Source organism: Emydura macquarii, unplaced genomic scaffold (assembly GCF_026122565.2).
Source record: "Emydura macquarii macquarii isolate MOO-44397 ecotype Brisbane River unplaced genomic scaffold, CSIRO-AGI_Emac_v2 contig_1483, whole genome shotgun sequence".
In the NCBI taxonomy this organism is placed as follows: domain Eukaryota; kingdom Metazoa; phylum Chordata; order Testudines; family Chelidae; genus Emydura; species Emydura macquarii.
This window is the reverse complement of record NW_027131620.1, coordinates 1,003,344-1,021,319: the sequence shown is the minus strand read 5'-3', so window position 1 is coordinate 1,021,319 and position 17,976 is coordinate 1,003,344. Positions and strand designations below refer to the sequence as shown.

At 41.8% G+C, this 17,976-nt stretch overlaps 1 protein-coding gene across 2 annotated transcripts in view; it reads right to left on the bottom strand.

Annotated features, from left to right (window-relative positions):
* Nucleotides 1–17,976, bottom strand: part of CTNNBL1 (catenin beta like 1) — an 80,542-nt gene that overhangs the window by 26,321 nt on the left and 36,245 nt on the right. For both annotated transcript variants that reach the window (XM_067553943.1, XM_067553942.1), the window contains exon 11: nucleotides 12,867–13,048. In XM_067553943.1, the coding sequence (XP_067410044.1) occupies nucleotides 12,867–13,048 (182 nt within the window). The remainder of the gene's footprint in view (nucleotides 1–12,866; nucleotides 13,049–17,976) is intronic.

Sequence of the window (17,976 nt, the reverse complement as noted above, 5' to 3'; positions counted from 1 at the left end):
CCACTATACATCACGCACAGACATATGTAAATGTGCATAATCATTGTACTTTCCTCACACTTGGCTCTTCCTTGAGAGATGGCTAGAAACTGCTGCTGCTTTGAGTCCATCAAAAGGGACACCTGCAGTTGATCAGCTTTGTTCTCATCCTACATCTACAGACCATATTTTACCATTCCCTGGGTCACGTGTGGCCCTCAGGATACATCTTAGGCAACTCAATCAACTCCTTGAATACTGGCATTGTTACCTGGAAGCTTTGCAAAGTTACAACCAAAGTTCACTGTAATGGCATGGAAAATGTTAGCCTGAGGAAGGGAAACAGAAAAGGATAGAAGCCAAAGCTGCTACCTACCCTTATGCCACACCCATAGTCACTTCACAAGACAGGCCTAGATGCATTTCTTTTGAAAATGTGTCAAACCCAGACCCACAAAGACCTTGTCTTCACTAGGAAAAAAAGGTGAGTTCTTACCATTTATTAGCCAATCCATGATAAACAACAGGTCAAATCTTAATGAAGACACGGCCAGACAGCAGGTAAACGGTAGGCTTCCTTCTACTGTTTACCTCACCTGCTAACATATCAAACCTACCAACTGTCTTGTCTTGAATAGGATTTTACCCTGTGTTAGTTAATACGTGGTAAGAAAACACCTTTTTTCCTAGTGTGGACACATCCCAAGAATCTGCAAAGACATGCATGAGTGAAAGGCAGAGCTGGTCACCAAAAACTTCTCCTTTGGACTATCTCAACTATACTCCACCCTAGCAGATAATGTTGCCTTCTCCCTCACAGCCCTTCCTACTCCTCCCTAGACAGACATGGAAGATTTAGGATGCAAGCCGTGCTTAAAATACCCTAATTAGATCTATCTTGACTTCGGTAATGGTGTGTTGGAATACAGATTAATCTAGTCCACGGCTGGCACTGGCGGCTGCAGCAATAGGAGGTCCTGTCAAACCAAGCAGTAACATTATACTCCTCTGCCTTTATTGTTATTTTTTCCCCTTTTTACATTTCATTATAATGGACATCTGCCTAGTGGGGGGGGGGGGGGGGGGGCCTCACAGACAGAGCTGCACAGACACAATCCAGTGGAATATTGATGCAAATTAAACAAGCATTTTACCAAAGAGACAGAGCTGTACATTTTGGGGGTATCAAAGAGGTGACAGCAACATCTGGTGGAGGAGGGAGAATAAAGGAAGGGGCAAGAGCCCTCTTAGCACTAATTCTGCTGAACCAGTGGAATAAGTTTGAGCATTTTAAAGAGTTTAAAATCAAAATTAGAATGAGATCTGTATGATACGCTCTAGTTCAACCATCAGTTATTGGACTCAGTGCAAGAACTACCGTGTGGAATTCTAGGGCATGTGTTATGCAGTCACAAGGAGTAAGGCTACATGACAACAATGGCCCCTTCTAGTCTTAACATGTATTAATTTATGTTAATACTTTGCACTTTTATAGAGCCCTCCAGCCATCACTCTCAAAGATGACACACCGAAAAATTACACCTCAGAACTCCATGATGCAGAAGGGTATTACTCCCGTTTTACTGATGGCTAAAGTGAGGCAGAGAGAGCAAGCTGTCCAAGGGCACATGCGAGTCTGTTGCAAGGCAGGATTAGAGTCCAATACACTGTCATTCAAAACAAAGTTCCCTTTAAACCCTTAGCACACTTATTGTCCATAACAATCTCTATTACAGAACATTAAACTATGTTTAATCTTTCAAGCTAATTAAACACTATTTTCAAACACTAATTTAGAAAATATTAAACTCAGACTCATTCACATAAGAGGATCCGGTTGTATTCTGAAAAGTTGTCGGTAAAATAATAAATGGGTGCAATACATTTGTTTAAACAGATTGATTTCTTCAGTAGGTATTCCTTGTGGAAGACCACCAGTGAAAAATATTTTCTGCTGGCTCACAGATGATGTTCAGTTAGAAGAATTAATCTCTATCAAGTGAGTGTTCTATTGTATTTTACCCTTTTCATGCCTTGGGAATTTAGTCACGTAGCAGATGCTCATTTTAAAGGGTGTTGCTACATTGCAGTGCATGTTACCATGGATCAAGAGAGCATTTTTAGTAACAGATCTATTCCTCTAAAGGAAAACTGAAAAGCTATGTCACTATAAACGGCTTTTTATTATGGAGTTGATAGGCAAAATACCCAAACTGCATAGACTTGGTAAATAGGAATTTTCATCTAGAGAGTGGCTGAACTTCTTCCAAGGTTATAAAATAAATTATTCTTAAATAAAACTGACATTTGGGTAAAGTGAAGGCAGTTAAGGTTAGATGACTGGGTATGAATATCCTCCCAGATCATTACAATCTCTTGGTTTGCAAGGGAGAATGTTTTCTCTCAGGCTGTGCCCACTAGCTAATATGTGAGTCAAAAGATTTGTTTCACTACAGGCTACCTAATCCATAGGGAGAAGGGCCTTGCCTTTCGTACCTGAATTGTGTTTCCTCCATTTTAACCCACTGAATATGCTCAGGAATTTCAAATCTATAGATTGCTCCAAAAGCAGCCAAGCCGCCTAATAGCAGACAGGCCTCTCAGCCCTAGAGGATGTTAAGGTGTCCCATCAGACTCTTGGCTCTTTTTCCCCAGATGAATACACAGACTACTTTATTCAGCTTTCTGAATAGTAGGGATGTTGCTTATTTTTTTAAATGTTATGTTCAACACTCTTGTACCCAGGAGAAAGAACATTTTATCCGATCTACTTTGCATTTCAAAATCCAGGACAAAAACTTCCATTTAAGTCTTCAACCTCCGGCACAGAATTATGTAACTCTACTACATTCCTTTTTATTCCCCAACTATCCCTTATACTCTAATCTTCAAGTACTAGACATCGGTGCATCTTCCTCCCAGTCTGCCCACAGTGGTGGGGCAGTCAGTCTTGGGATGACCCACCATTTGGAATAGAATTTCTCAGACTCCTTCACACTAAGTCTCACTTGAGCACCCTCATCTCCTTGGTTTAGTATTCTAAGGGTACGTCTTCATGGACGGCGGCAAATCCGCCATCGTCAGATGGATCTATCTGGATTGATTGAGCGGTCAATGAAGTTGATGCTTTAAAACCACCCCCACAAGTGGCGTAGCACTGCGTCGACGGGAACGCATTGCCCATCGGCGCAGCACAGTGAAGACGCTGAGTAGAAGAGGAGTTATGAAATCGATGGGAGCTACGCAAGCTGCTCTGTGTAGCTTGCGTAACTCCCATTGACTGCCACCGAATTTCCAGTAAGTGTAGACCAGGCCTTAGCTATCTTTCTGACAAAACAACCAAACCCTAATCTGAAATTCGGTTTCCTCCTGATCAATCAATTCCCCTCAACCCTATCTCCAGATGCTAGCTGTAGGGAATGTCATACACATATTACTTGCATTTAGTTGTACGGATTAACATCTGTGAAAGGCATTACCAACCCACACTGTGTTGTAAATCATGCATGGTATTCAGTCATCTACTGGGAGGCTCATCTGGATTACACTTCTACAGGAATCATAATCCTTAATCAAGAGGATTATGGCAAATAGCTAATCCTGAAAAACAAACACCAAGTGTCTAGTGGAATTAAACTTCTTTTCCTGTAGAGCCCATTTCCTCACCCTTTCCCTTCCATGTGTCCCCAGTAATCTCAGACAATACCTAGAAGAATTTGGTTAACGAGGTACAAGAATATCAAGACTATCTGCTACAGGGCAAACTCTCAAAACATATTTTTATCTAAAAAACAGTGTGTTTAAGAAGCTGACAACCACCACACCATTGTATTTTTATTTGTTGTGGCACTACAGCGACTAGAGAGGGCTTCTCAAATAAAAAATTCTCCACTTTTTTGGAGTGGGAAGATGTATTCCATCTCCCTCATATCTCAAAAACTCATCAGGATATGGATACAAAAATCAGATCACTCGAGTATAGAAGTAAACAGGATTGCAGTGGCTTTCTCGCAATAATAAAATTCTAAGTGTTCACCATGATCAAATATACTCAACGTCTCTCCTTCACAGCCCGAAGATTACTACATATACCACTGTCTCCAGTTTTAGCAAGGCAGAAGAAATTACACACCGTGGTGCAATTTTTGAAGTTTAAGTGATCCAACAGGACTGAAGTACAAGGGGTTTCGCATCATTAGGACCTATTTTTTACTTTTAGCCTTTGTTATATAATGTGTAAAAACCACACCTAACCTGAACTATGAATGGGACACCCTACAATACAAACCACCCAATAGGTACCATATAACTTTTACTGCTATCCACACTACTGAAAATTAAAAACAAAAATATAGTTATCCCAATCACCAGAGCTGGCATCTTCATGCTAATTTTTAAGAGATAAATACATTCATGATATGAAGTTCTTTCTATAAAATTTAATTTGGACTATAACATTTTCTGTAATGAATGAAAACTGGCCATGTTGCATTGACAAACTAATAAATACTCTAGCGAAAAATTCCATATCCAAACCAGAAGTTCTTAGATAGGAGGATAAATGCTATTTTATACATTAGCTCCTACATGAAAAGCAACATCACCAGTGTACCCACTACAGCAGTGTGATCCTCTCAGTGTCAGAGGTGTATGTGCAATGGCAGCAAATGGAACAGAACATGCCAGGTCAGTATGGGCTCACGGGACAAGTGATTCTGATGAATGCGTCTTGTACACTGTCCAGCGGTGAAGTATTTTAACAGGGTTGTCATATAAATGGTAATTAGCTTTGACATTAAGATGTTTGAAGAAAGATGCGAACAATTGCACTGCAAGGTGTGAACTGTTTAGCTGCAGTCTCGACTGCACTCCAGTGGGTTTGTTTACAGCGTGGAGGCCATCAACTTCATTTTTAATTAAAATAGATTTTGATTGTGAAGCTACAGTTATTAACTCTGTGAAGAATATTATGCTTGATTTCGACCCCTCTTCTAATTTCCAGACAAAGCAAAAATGTCCTTTCCACCTGAAAAAGTTTGCATTTGCAGTCTCCTGCTAGAAAAGAATCTCTCTCTTTTGAGGGCAAAGTGTCAGATAGGCAGGAAAAAGTGTTTATGAAAGATAATGTACAAAGTGACTATTGCTATGTGTCTGTGGGAATCACTTTCTTAATGCTTTTTTGAAGAGTCGGGGCTTGGAACAATGCCACGTGTAGACAATTAACTGTTCCTGATTAACGCTAAGAATGTCCACACATGCAGAGTGCCTGGTTCCTGTTTATCTTAACCCACTTTCAAATGAGGTTAAGCTAAACAGGAACAAGACACTCTGATTCCGGAATAAGGGAGTCCATACATGGATTTAATATCAGGAACAACTCCATGTGTAGACAAGCCCTCGTTTGTCAGGAACTAAAGAACTCCAATTGTGTTGCATTCACCAGATCCTAACCAAGAACTAGTGCATAAAATTGCTTTCTTTAAACTATTTAGTTTCATGTTATTTTAACAGAGACCCCTGCATTCTGTGCATCACTGTAATGGAAAATGATGATACACAGGCATGCTGACGCAGACATGAATGTGACTGGGTCTAATGGAAATGCTGACAAATCTGTAGCTACATTACAGCTACTGGACACTCTTATTAAAATGCTCTGAGGCTACAGAGGGACGTATCTCGTAAATCTACCTACTTAAAAATGAGACTTTGGTTAGGTTTTTTGGACAAATCATTCTGTATTTTTTTATTAAAAAACATATTTCCATACATCCTCTACTTTGTCATTTATGATCTCAGAGCTTGCCCTCAGTAGTCAAAGGAACACCACAAAGCTTTATGTTTTGCTGTTACTGAATTTTCCTTTTTTGGGTATATAATAAAAGGCATCCACCTGTCTAAAAGTGTGTTTTGTCATGTTCATTTTACACTAATTTGATGAGTGAGCTTTTTCCAGGGCAAGGATATCCCAGACTCTAGCACACCATGCTGAAACAGTAGAGGGATCCTTTTTTCCCCAGTCACTGAGCCAAGACAATCTTGCTTCTACTGGTTTTACTACTGCAAGAAATACTTTGTAACTGGGTAATTTTAATGGAACATTGAATGATTGGTCTATTTGTTCTCAAATTTTGGACCAGTAGTTACTGAAAAAAGGATATATATGGTTGGGAGATAATCTTAAAATTATTTGCAACATAATGTGATCCTTCAATGAACACTGCAAAGTATCCACAGATAAAATTCCTGAGGAGTCCTCAGTCCTGCGCATCTTTCACACATCACAGGCAAAGCTTGCCATGTTAATTAATTCTGGGCTCCAAAACCTACCCAAGAGAACTCTGCAGCACCATGAGGCCAAGCCTTAATGCAACAAGCCAGGGTGTCAAAGCATCAGAACAAGGGCACTGAAATGCTGATGCCACGATTATGATTTGTATCACCACAGCACCAAGGAGCCCTAGCCATGAACCACATCATGCTAGGTGCTGTACAAACATAGAACTAACATAGTCTCTGCCTCAGAGAACTGACAATCTAAGCATAAGACAAGAGATAACAACCCTGTCTGAATATAGACAGATGGGGAGCACAAAGAAACAATACTGGTCACTATGATGGGTAGCGATCTCAGCAAACTAGCAGCCTAGCCACTGTAGGCATCACAGAAAGGAGAGCTCTAAGGACCCACAGAACTGAAGTTCCCCCAGAGTCCCTGGGAGGCTGGAGCCTGGGGGCAGTGTTGGCGCTGCCAGAACAAGTGGTCACCAAAATAAAAAAAAAAGCAAAGGAAGAACCAGGCCTAACTGGAAGGCAGGGAGGAGCAGAAAAGACCCCAGGAAGATGTGCCAAGCTGGGAGGCGACGTACATCTAGACAGGAGCTGATCTCAGTCAAGAAGAAACAGACTGAAAGGGTCCAATGGCAAAAAAATTAAGCTCCCTGGAGGGAGAGGTGGCATGGGCTCCTACCCACTGCCACCAAAACACCTTCAGCACTTGGCGCGTTCCATTCATCTCATGCCACAAAGCAGAGATCCAGCAACAAGGATGCTGCCCCTGGGGTGTCTATTGTCCCATTAGAGAGACACACAAAGCTGAGGGGACCGAGGGGAGGGACAGATGACAGAGGGATCAGAGAAAAGAAGTTGATTCACAAACCACGCAGTAACAAGGTTTCTAAGCAGCAAGAAAAGCATCAAAGACACATTTTAATCCTTGGCTAACACAGCTCTGGTCAGCGAATAGCTTAATGCCATTCTTAAACTTAAATACCATTTACTCCTCCCACTGCTCATTAGTTAAGCTTCCCCAGCAAGGCTGAAAAATCTCTTTTACAATTTCCAAGAGCAGGAAAAACAAAATGTGGAGAAAATGCATTCCCTGTGTAACATGTTTCACCAGGTGGTTTATTTTAGAGCCCTCAGATGGGTGCTAGATCCCTTGCAATACAGATACAATATAATCCCAGCCCCAGGAAGCTCTCAAACCCGCATGAAACAAGAGGCAATGGCGATGAGGGGTTAGAAATGTCATAAGGAGGGGCTGGAGGGCAAAGGACTCTGCAAAAGTCAGTGCACAACACGACAGAGCAAGGAATTTTTCTCTTAAATGATTTTTAATTGGCTAATTTCTTGCAGACATCACAGAGGAACGGGCTTTAGGGAAGGCTTTAATCAGGAAAGGACAATGGCCTCTGGACCAGCTCAGGAAGGAAACCTCATAAGCAGGGAGAGCTTGGAATAAACCACTGAGACAGCTGTGGGAGAGGTAGACAAATGAGATGCCTAGGCTGTCACTGTTTAAAAAGGACGTGATAAATGACCAAGATGGTTAAGTAGGGAAGGACAAAGTAACAGAGCCTTGAAAGGGAGCAAAGGAGGGTTGGCCTGGATGTGGTAGAAAAAGGACCCAGAGTGATATGGCACCATGATAGGCGACAACGAAGCTCTTAGAAATCCATTTTGTACAGACTGGCTGAGAGGTCTGGGGGATAGAGGGGTGAGGTTATGTGATAATTGGGATGGGAAGAAAAGAATGCTTTAGCTACCTGGACAGAAGGAAGAAGGTCAGAGCTAAGAAATGCTGTGGAGAAACATGCAGAGCCAAATAATTGTCGAAACAGATCCTGCATCTTCCTAAAGGCTCTCCTCCAAAAACCAGGAACTCTGTATGCAGGAAGACCTCTAAAACAAACCCACATCTAGAAGAAAAGTAAATTAAGAGCCTGTGTTTACTCCATTTTATTTTCCACTTGCAACTACAGCAGAGCTTGAGCCAAAACCCAACTGCAACATTTCCAGTCCAAAACTGGATCTGGTGACTGCAGCGTTCCTGATGACATGTATCTTTAACCCCCTCATCTTCAGCTCACAAATTACTACTAGCACAAATCTACAAAACCACCTTTCCTTTCTGTTGTCAATTACAGTGCCAGGGCTCTGCCATAAGCTCTTGGCTCTTTTCTAATGGAAGAGCAGCTCCTATTCCGACCCCCTGTTAGATTAGCGCTCTCAGTAGAAACTTTCGCCCCTCATATCAACTTCATTATTTACATGTGCCAGCAGGAAGAAAGCCCTCAGAAATGAGTACTTTAATGATGCTACTCCACTCCCAAGTGGGCACAAAGCTCACTAGACCACCATCAACAAAAACAGGTACAGCAGTGTCCTGAGCATACTCCATATCTGTCAACTCATTTCTGGACAAGAAAGGGGTAACACAATGAAGTGGCATGGATCTGGGATAACAGAGCACAGTGAGACACTGAGAATCAATCTGAACACTGAGATCGAGAGCATATTCCCCTAAGAGTAGTGTGTGTGGAAACCAGAAAGATATTTCAGTATTCCCACTCTATCAGTGGCTCACACTGGCCATCCTCAAGCCCATATTTCCCCCAAGCACAGAATCACTACTGGATTGTATCACTTCTCGTGAAATGTTTGGCAAGGCAAAGGTACACACTACTCTGCTGCATACGTACACACCAGGACAATAGCCCTGACAGGTCCCAGGGGAACCCCATTAATCGCCTCAATTAACTTAAACTGCTATAAAGTCAATAACTCACGTCCCCAATGATGCAAAACAAAGAAAATTGGACCTATGGAAATAGGATTTAAAAAAAAAAAAAAACTTCTGGACTCTCATCTCTCTCCGTCCCTCATTTCCGCTGACCAATAATGATCTAGAAAGATGTGAACAAGGAGCCCAGTAAGTGCCACTCCCCTTTCCCAGAAGACAGCGCTTTGCTTCACTTTACAACATAAATAATCATTAATAACTTAGCCCTTTTGTAGGATTTTGCAATATACACTAGTTAGTCTTCACAATATACTCAGGAGGTAGGTAAACAGGCATTATTACCCAGAGACTGAAGAGGAAGAAACTGAGACAAAGATTAAGTGACTTTCCCAAACCCACAATCAAGTCAGTGGCACAGCCAGCAGACTCAGCTCTCCCTACTCCAAATCACAAGCCCTAATCACTTTGCCAAGTTACTTCCATAAAGGGAACAAGGCAATCGTCATTTCCTACAGGGAGTAAGATTCCAAAACAGCCCCAAATCTATCATCTGAGTGTCTCACCAGAGCCCTGACTACAGTTCTATCATGCAAATCCAAATAACTTTGTAAAAGAGCATCTCTTCTTCACCGTCATCTATGAAAACCAAACATGAATATAAATAGATAATGGAATCTGAATCGGCCAGTCTTTGTACAAATCATTACTATCTCTGGCTCTGATACTTTGGCCCGCAAGTAAGTGTCCTGCCCCACATCAGACACAAGCAGCTAGGAAAGCAGCAGCAACACACCAGGCCTGCATTTCTTGTTTTATGACCTTCCTCTCTCAGTCCTGTTGTATTCAAGATGCAGAACTCATCTCAACAGCTATTACAGCCCAAACATGCCTTCCAGGAGCTGTCTTGCCAAGCCATTGCCTTCATTAATATAATGTTATCAAATTTCTAATGTTGGTGCTCTAAAACAAATGTACTGTTACCAGCTCACCACTGGCACATTTTTCAGGAGGAAACCAGCTGCTCGTTGAATCTGTCGCTTTTCTTCCCTGCCACCCAGACTCCCTCTCAAACACAAACAAGTACAGACTCACCCAAGTCATTGCTATTCTGAACAGATGTCAGTCCAGTGCTCGGCCTGGGCCAGTAGGAAGCAGTGTAACACTTGCTTGAGATGTTATGGTGCTTTCCAAAGCAAATGGAAAGAATACGAAGAGCAATTAGCTAATAATGCAAAGAGCAAATAACTAATAACGAAAATGTTTTAAATACATCAGAAACCAGAAACCTGCCAAACAGTCAGTCAGTGGAACCACTGGGTAATCAAGGGGCTAACAGAGTATTCAAGGAAGACAAGACCGTTGCAGAGAAGCTAAATTAATTCTTTGCATTGGTCTTCACTGCACAGGTTGTGGGGGAGATCTCTACACCCAAAGTCATTCTTTTTAGGTGACAAATCAGAGGAACTGTCCCAGACTGAGGTGTCAGAGGAGGTTGTGGAACAAATTGATCAATTAAACAGTAATAAGTCACCAGGACCAGAGGGCATTCACCCAAGAGTTCTGAAGGAACTCCAATGTGAAATTGCAGAACTGTGGTATGTAACCTATCACTTTAATCCTTCTCAGTACTAGATGACTGAAGGATGGCTAATGTAACATCGATTTTTAAAAGGCTCCAGAGGAGATCCTGGCAATTACAGGCCAGTAAGACTAACTTCAATACCAGGCAAATTGGCTGAAACACCAGACACATAGATGAACACGATATACTGGAGAAGAGTCAACATGGCTTTTGTAAAGGGAAATCATGCCTCAATCTATTACAATTCTTTGATGGTGTGAACAAACATGTGGACAAGGGTGATCCAGTGGATACAGTGTACTTGGACATTCAGAAAGCTTTGGACAAGGTCCCACCCTCACCAAAGGCTCATAAGTAAAGTAAGTTGTCTTGAGATAAGAGGGAAGGTCCTCTCCAGGATCAGTAACTAGTTAAAAGATAGCAAATAAAGAGCAGGAATATATGGTCAGTTTTCACAATGGAGAGAGGTGAACAGGTGGGGTCCCCCAAAGATCTGTACGGGGACCTGTGCTGTTCAATATAACTGTCAATAACCTGGAAAAGGGAGTGAAGTGGCAAAATCTGCAGATGATACAAAATTATTCAAGATAGTTAAGTCCAAAGCGGACTATACAGAGTCACAGGGGATCTCACCAAACTGGGTGTCTGAGTAACAAAATGGCACATGAAATTCAATGTTGATAAATGCAGAGTAATGCACATTGGAAAAGATAATTCTAGCTATACATATAAAATAATGGGGTCTAAATTATCAGTTACTACTCGAGAAACCGATCTTGCAGTCATCATGGAAAGTTCTCTGAAAACATCTGCTCAATTTGCACCAGCAGTCAAAAAAGCTAACAATGTTAGGAAGTGGATAGATAATAAGAGAGAAAATATTATAATGCCACTAGAAAAATCATGGTACGCCCACACCTTGAATACAGCACGCAGTTCTGGTTGCTCCATGTCAAAAAAGACATATTAGAATTGGAACAGGTACAGAGAAGGGCAACAAAAATGATCATGGGTATGGAACATCTTGCATATGAGCAAAGATTAAGAAGAGGTGACTAAAATCAGGAATGATATGGAAAAAGTGAATAAGGAAATCTTATTTACCCCTCCATATAAACTAGAACTAGGGATCACCCAAGGAAATTAATAGGCAGCAGGTTTAAAACAAACAAAAGCAACTACTTCTTCACACAACACACAGTCAACCTGTGGAACTCACTGGTACACAACGTTGTGAAGGCCAAAAGTATAACCGGGTTCAAAAAAGAATTAGATAAGTTCATAGAGGATAGGTCCATCAATGACTATTAGCCAGGGTCGCTAGACCTCCAACTGCCAGAAGCTGGGACTGGAAAACGGGATGGATCACTCGAAATTGCCCTATTCTGTTCATTCCCTCTAAAGCATCTGACGTTGGCTAGTCATAGACACGATACTGGGCTACATACATGGACCATCAGTTGGACAGAGTATGGCCGTGCTTATATTCTTAGCTTATGTTCTTATATTCAATTGCCATTACTCCTCAGTCACTGCAATAACAAATGTTGGATTTTAGATTATGTTTAAGATCCACTCATACTTCTCATTGTTTTTGCCAACAGTTTGAATTGTCCCCTGGAGAGCTCAGCTAAGACATCTCTAGTACAAACCCCAGGCTGCACGGTCCATATTTACAGTTCTCCCCCAAGATACATTTCAACTATTTACTGTATACAGGAAAAAATGACAACTGACAACAGCTGGAGGGGATTGGACGAGACCCAGCTCAGGTTACAGGGTCTCGGAGTACTCCACTGAAGCATTCTGGTAAGCAGGGTCTCCCAGAGGAAAAATGAAACGAAGAGAGGAACTTTAGCTGTTACTAGTTTATTTCTGCAATGCCTGATGTTCATTGAGTCACACTTCAATGCTCAGAGCCCTGAAAACACTGCTTTTGAGGTGACATTTGTAGTTGCCTCATTACTCTTTTCAAAAGAGTTCTGCATCAAAGAGACAGATCTTCAAACCGCAGACACATGTACACATACACAATAAAGTATTAACATCCATACAGGAAATGGAATCACTCTGAGCAGCTGGGACTGAAATGAGCAAAACAGTGGTGTGAACAGCTAACATTGCACCAAGGTGACTGCACATTCTGTCGCACATTTTATGCTGCTGGGGAGTAATGAAAGGGCTGGTGTTTTATTCATAAATCCCTGAGTGGGCTTTTCAGAAGTTTACATTCCCCTTCCACCTATCACTGTAACAAGAAAGACTCTGGCTCAGTCTTACCTTCGTGTTCCTTTTCAGTTGTTCCGACTTTTTTTATCTTCTTTGGAGACTTCATGAAGAGTGGGAAGATAGTCCTCAGACCCAGGATGTCAACAAACTTGTGACAGTTGTCTGTGCCCTCAGGTCCAATCATGGCATGGTCCAGTACCTTCAGAGCACTGCTGCGAGAGATCTTTTTTTCTCTGTGAAAAGAAAGCACCTGTGTCAAGGATCTGAGTGATGTACAGAGCTATGGAGTAGAGCTTATTTATACTAGTTTGAAGAGGCTGTGTGAAAAGGCAATTTTAATATGGCAAAAACAAGTGAGAAATGTGTATACACACGTTCCTGTGTCTTGTCTTGCTATAAGCAGAAGTGTTAGCTCTCTGGATCTCTCCCTTTCAAATCAATAATAAGGGCAAAACAGTCTTCAACCTCTCTTCTGCTACAACAAGAGTGGTCTTCCTTCAGATTGTCATACAAGAGGCCACACAAAGAGCATGGAGGAGCTTGGGTTGGGAGCTGCAGCATATGGAACAACTACTGTTACACCACAGGGGCCAGGATTCAAATTTAGTGTGAGCTCAGCTGAGAAGATATGAGTAGAGTAATCTCGGTTCCTGACGGACAAGAGTCCCTATCATGAAAGCAGAGGCCCTGGTGGTGTGAACAGAACCACCATCACTCTTGTAATGTTCAGAGGCAAATGGAAAAGGCACCTCTTTGTCCAGGCTTCCCCACAATAGCATGCTCACTTTCACAGCCCCATTCATTTGAAAAGACCCTAAACCTGCTTCTTGATGGGAGGAAAGGAAAAGAGAAAGAATGTGGTTAAGTATAGGGAGGATCTCAGATACTCTGGAGCTGAGTACCATAAGTGTACCTGGAGAGATAGATGTACCACCACTGCACTTACTGGACATCAAGAAATAAAATGCCTTACACAAACTGACCCAAAAAATAACAGCACCATTAAATATATTTGCTATGCAAAGTAATATTTAATGAGAGAGCACAGTCCTCAAAGTGTTAAGCTAGGTACCTTAAAATATCCATACAAAAAGGCTATAAACAGGCTTCTCTCTTAGCAATAAGGCTTGACAACTCCAAAATGTGTTTCACTCCACCTGAGCTGGGAATTTGGCTCTCATTATGAGGAGACACCAGAGGCATATTTAGGTGCCTATGTCTAGCATGCTCTGTTTACTCTAATCAAACTCTAAATGCTTCAGAGCAGGGAGCATAACTTCTTCTGTTTCTTGGGATACCACACATAGAACAAGTCAACATTTAAATAATTAAAGAATAAACTTAAAGACATTTCCCACACAACAGTAGCAGTGGAATCAATTATCGTTATCATTCCATAAAGCAACTTTTTTGGCTAAAGCTGCATTAAGAGGCTTTACAACACATGCTACGTTCCCAGCTTGGCCTTTCTATGATAACATTTAACATCATCATTATTAGCAATGAACACACTGAATCTTTTCCTGTTGTGGTGATGTCAAGTGCAGCAGAGAAACCTCAGTCCCCTGAAATCATATCTTGGAAGGAAGCAGATGGATTTTCAGCTATTTTATTTTAATTGAAATTTGTCATTGTTTTTGTTTGTAATTCACATTGTAGGCAGGCATCTCAGAAGTAATATCTGAAATTCTATGCATCTCAGATCAGCAGCATAATAGATAATATATTTGGTATACACTTAAAAAAACCTGTGAATTATGAACTGAAAAAAAGCCACGGAAATGTTTAGCTGGTAGACCAAACTGGTCAGATGAACATTAGCGGGGACAACATAAACTGACGAACAAAAGAATCCATGCAGCCCGTCCTCCCACACTGCAGAACACTGAGGGGCTGGCAAGAACGGATAACCCAGGATAATCCTGTACTTCAGAGAAAGGTGCAAGAAACCCTGTAGTGGATAATTACAGAATAGTAGATCTACAGTGGAAGCTTCTTCCTAGCCTCTGTGAATTAATGGTTGACTTATGCCTGACACACGAAAGCATATAGCCTATCTAAGAAAACTTACCCTCCCTAGTGTAACTGTGGATGCTTTCAAAATCCATTAAATGTTTTTGTTTTTAATTCTACTAAGACCTTGGCCTTACTCATGCATGGAATTTAAAAAAAAAAAAAAAAAAAAAAAAAAGAGTATAAATCAAGATCTGAGGGTTCATTCCTACTTCAAACTCTCGCTCACATTCTGGGTCAAAGTAACGAAAAGCTAAAAAAGAAAGTACTCTTTTTGGCTGAACAACCGAAGAAATATTCTCAGGCGGAAGTAATTGCATATTGATCAGCATTTAGGCAGGTTGCACAGCTACCTCTGGAATATTCATTTGGTTTAAGTTCAGGCTTTTAGAGATCAATAGCTGTTTGACTGGACTGTCTAGGGTTGATTTTATCTGAAATATTTATTCTACTGAAGGGCAAGTAGTTTATCTTAGTCTCATCTGGGTTTATTGAAGTATCTTTAGCGGAGCACTAATTCAAACACAAGCATATGTGCAATTCACCAAAGAAAGAGTGATCTTGGTTTAAAAGCAGGACTCTGAAGTACAACTTAATTGCAGCGTCTTCCCATTGCATAGAGCACCCTTTGTGTAAGAGAAGTATCTTTTTTAAAGTCTTCCTTTAAAAGGATAGTTGCCAAGGTTTTCTGGACCCCTCCATATTAGCATAAATGTAAAGCCAATTGTTATAAATTCTGTCTCTATACATCATCCTGTCTCTTGTAAGCAGGGTTTTCTAAAGTTTTCCGGTCCATCCCAATCCATCCCATCCCAAATGTGCATCTCCTCTATTACACCACTAGGAGTTAAGAGTATAGGTTGTGCAGAGGAGACCCCCAGAGCTGCAGTGTCATTTTTAATGGCAGCACTTACTGTCAGAGTAACAATCAACCTCCTGTACACACCACTTAGGGACATAGGCACTTTATCCATCAACCAGCAACACTGGATGTGCTTCACATTCTCCCTTCAGAAAGGTTTTCATACTTCAGATTTGTATTTTCCCCATATACATTAAGAGAAATAAATAAAAAAATAGCACTATGCATTTTGGTTTCTCATTGACTTTTGTATTCACTTAAGTGCAAATCTCAATATTTGAATCTACATTTGCAAACACTTTGTATCTCTCCAGGAGTCACTTCTGGACCTGAAATTAAGTAAATTCTTGTCTTCCCATACTATTTCCCTCCATCCAGAAATTCAATTCAATAAATACCACATCTCAATTTATTTCATCCCCATAAGGGACTCTGGGAGACAGTAAAGAAGCCTGTGAAAAATTCAAACACACGCTAGACTCTCTGCACACAGCTCCCACTCCAAGCATCAGTGTTTTACTCATTCACTGTGTAAGATCCACACAGAGATCAGACCTGAACTTCTCACTCCTTCCCGATCCCAGGGAACAGTATTGCACAAGCGTCCAGGAGTATTATAGTTTTTACATCTACTAAAACATCTAGCCACTAGCTACCAGCCACTTTCAAAAGCATGATAACATGCTTGCTGGACCAACGATCAGACCCTGCAAGGCAAATGCTGTGTAAAATGTCTGTGCTTAATAAAACAAGATTCAGGAAGGAGACTAATTCTGAGCTTTCAGGGGGTCATTAGGAACAACAGGCCAAGTGAACATATGGGAATTGTAAGTGTCATGGAAGAGCTATAGACAAGCTTTGGAGCGGTGCACACGAAGATGCATGTGTCTCATTTTGTACCTCATATTGCTCACATTCCCCTCATTTGTGCTGCACACTCACAGAGTGCTTTTGCACATGTCAAGGAAAGCCGAAGTGAATTTCTTCAGAATAGAAAAGTCTGTCGTTCAAGCAATGGAAATTGCAGAGCACCTTCTTTACTGTATTTGTCTATATGCGTGAGCCTGCACCTTCAGTTAATAACCAAGATAGATTCACTTTATTCTTGCTACACAACAGAGATCCCTCTCAACATGTCCCTTGAGAACATGGTGGTCGCTTCTCTTTCAAGCTATAACAGGGTTTTACAGCAAAAGTAATAAGCCTTGTGTCAATGTTTTCAAAGAAGCTGACAACACAATTCTATTTTTCTCCCTTTGTTGCCTTTTTAAATAAACTGCATCTTTTTTGCTCAAGGCAGAGCCTGAAATCCCACACTGCATAAAGTGCTTCCTGACCTGCAGAAACCTGAATTGTGCTTGAAGAAAGACTAATTGAATGTGACATTTCTAAACCTCCTGCTGGTGGCCACCATCTTGCTGATAAATTATCTTCTTCGTGAGAGGCAATCCACAGCATAAACAAGGCTCTGTGCCTGGCACAAGGTACATCTTTAAGCAATTCTATCGCCTCTCTCTTACCTTGCCTCAGACTTTTCTTCTGTTTCCACTGCCCACAATCTGTCACTCTCAATCCTTCCACTTTTGCTTTATGCAAATCTACGTATCACCACCTCTGCAATATCACCCACCTGCACCTCTGCTGAAGTGCTCATCCAGGCCTTCATCTCCTCCTGATCAGACTAGTGCAACTCCCTTCTCAGTGACCCTCCCTCCAAGTCACAGATCACTAGGGTGACCATTTGTCCCCTTTTGACCAGGCCAGTCCCCTTTTTAAGACCTGTCCGGACTGTCCCCACTTTTTTTTTTTTTTTTTTTAAAACACAAAAGTGGGCATTTGCCCCTTTTGATCTTGCCAACTGATCACTTTTGTCAAAAAAGTGGGGTACAGAGGAACATGCATGGGGGAGGGAATGAGTGGCGATGCCAGCCCCACGGGGTGGGAGGCAGAGTTCGAGTGGGGAGGGGGGAGCAGGTAGGGTTCAGGGGAGCAGCGACACCAGCACCAGAGTTGTGCGAGGGGCTTGCAGGGCTCAAGTGAGCACCAATGCCAGCCCCATGGCGGGGAGGTGGGGGGGGCTCAGGCTAGCCCAGCATGGGGGGGCCGGGGGAGGCAGGGCTCAGCCCAGCCCCACGTGGTGTCCCATTTTCCCTTTGGGAAATGTGGCCACCCTATACGTCACGCACTTCAAGTGCAGAATGCTGCTGCCCACCTTCCCACCCATACAAAGGGCGATGACCACCTCAGGCCTATCTTTGAACCCCATTAATTTCAGGGTTCACTTCA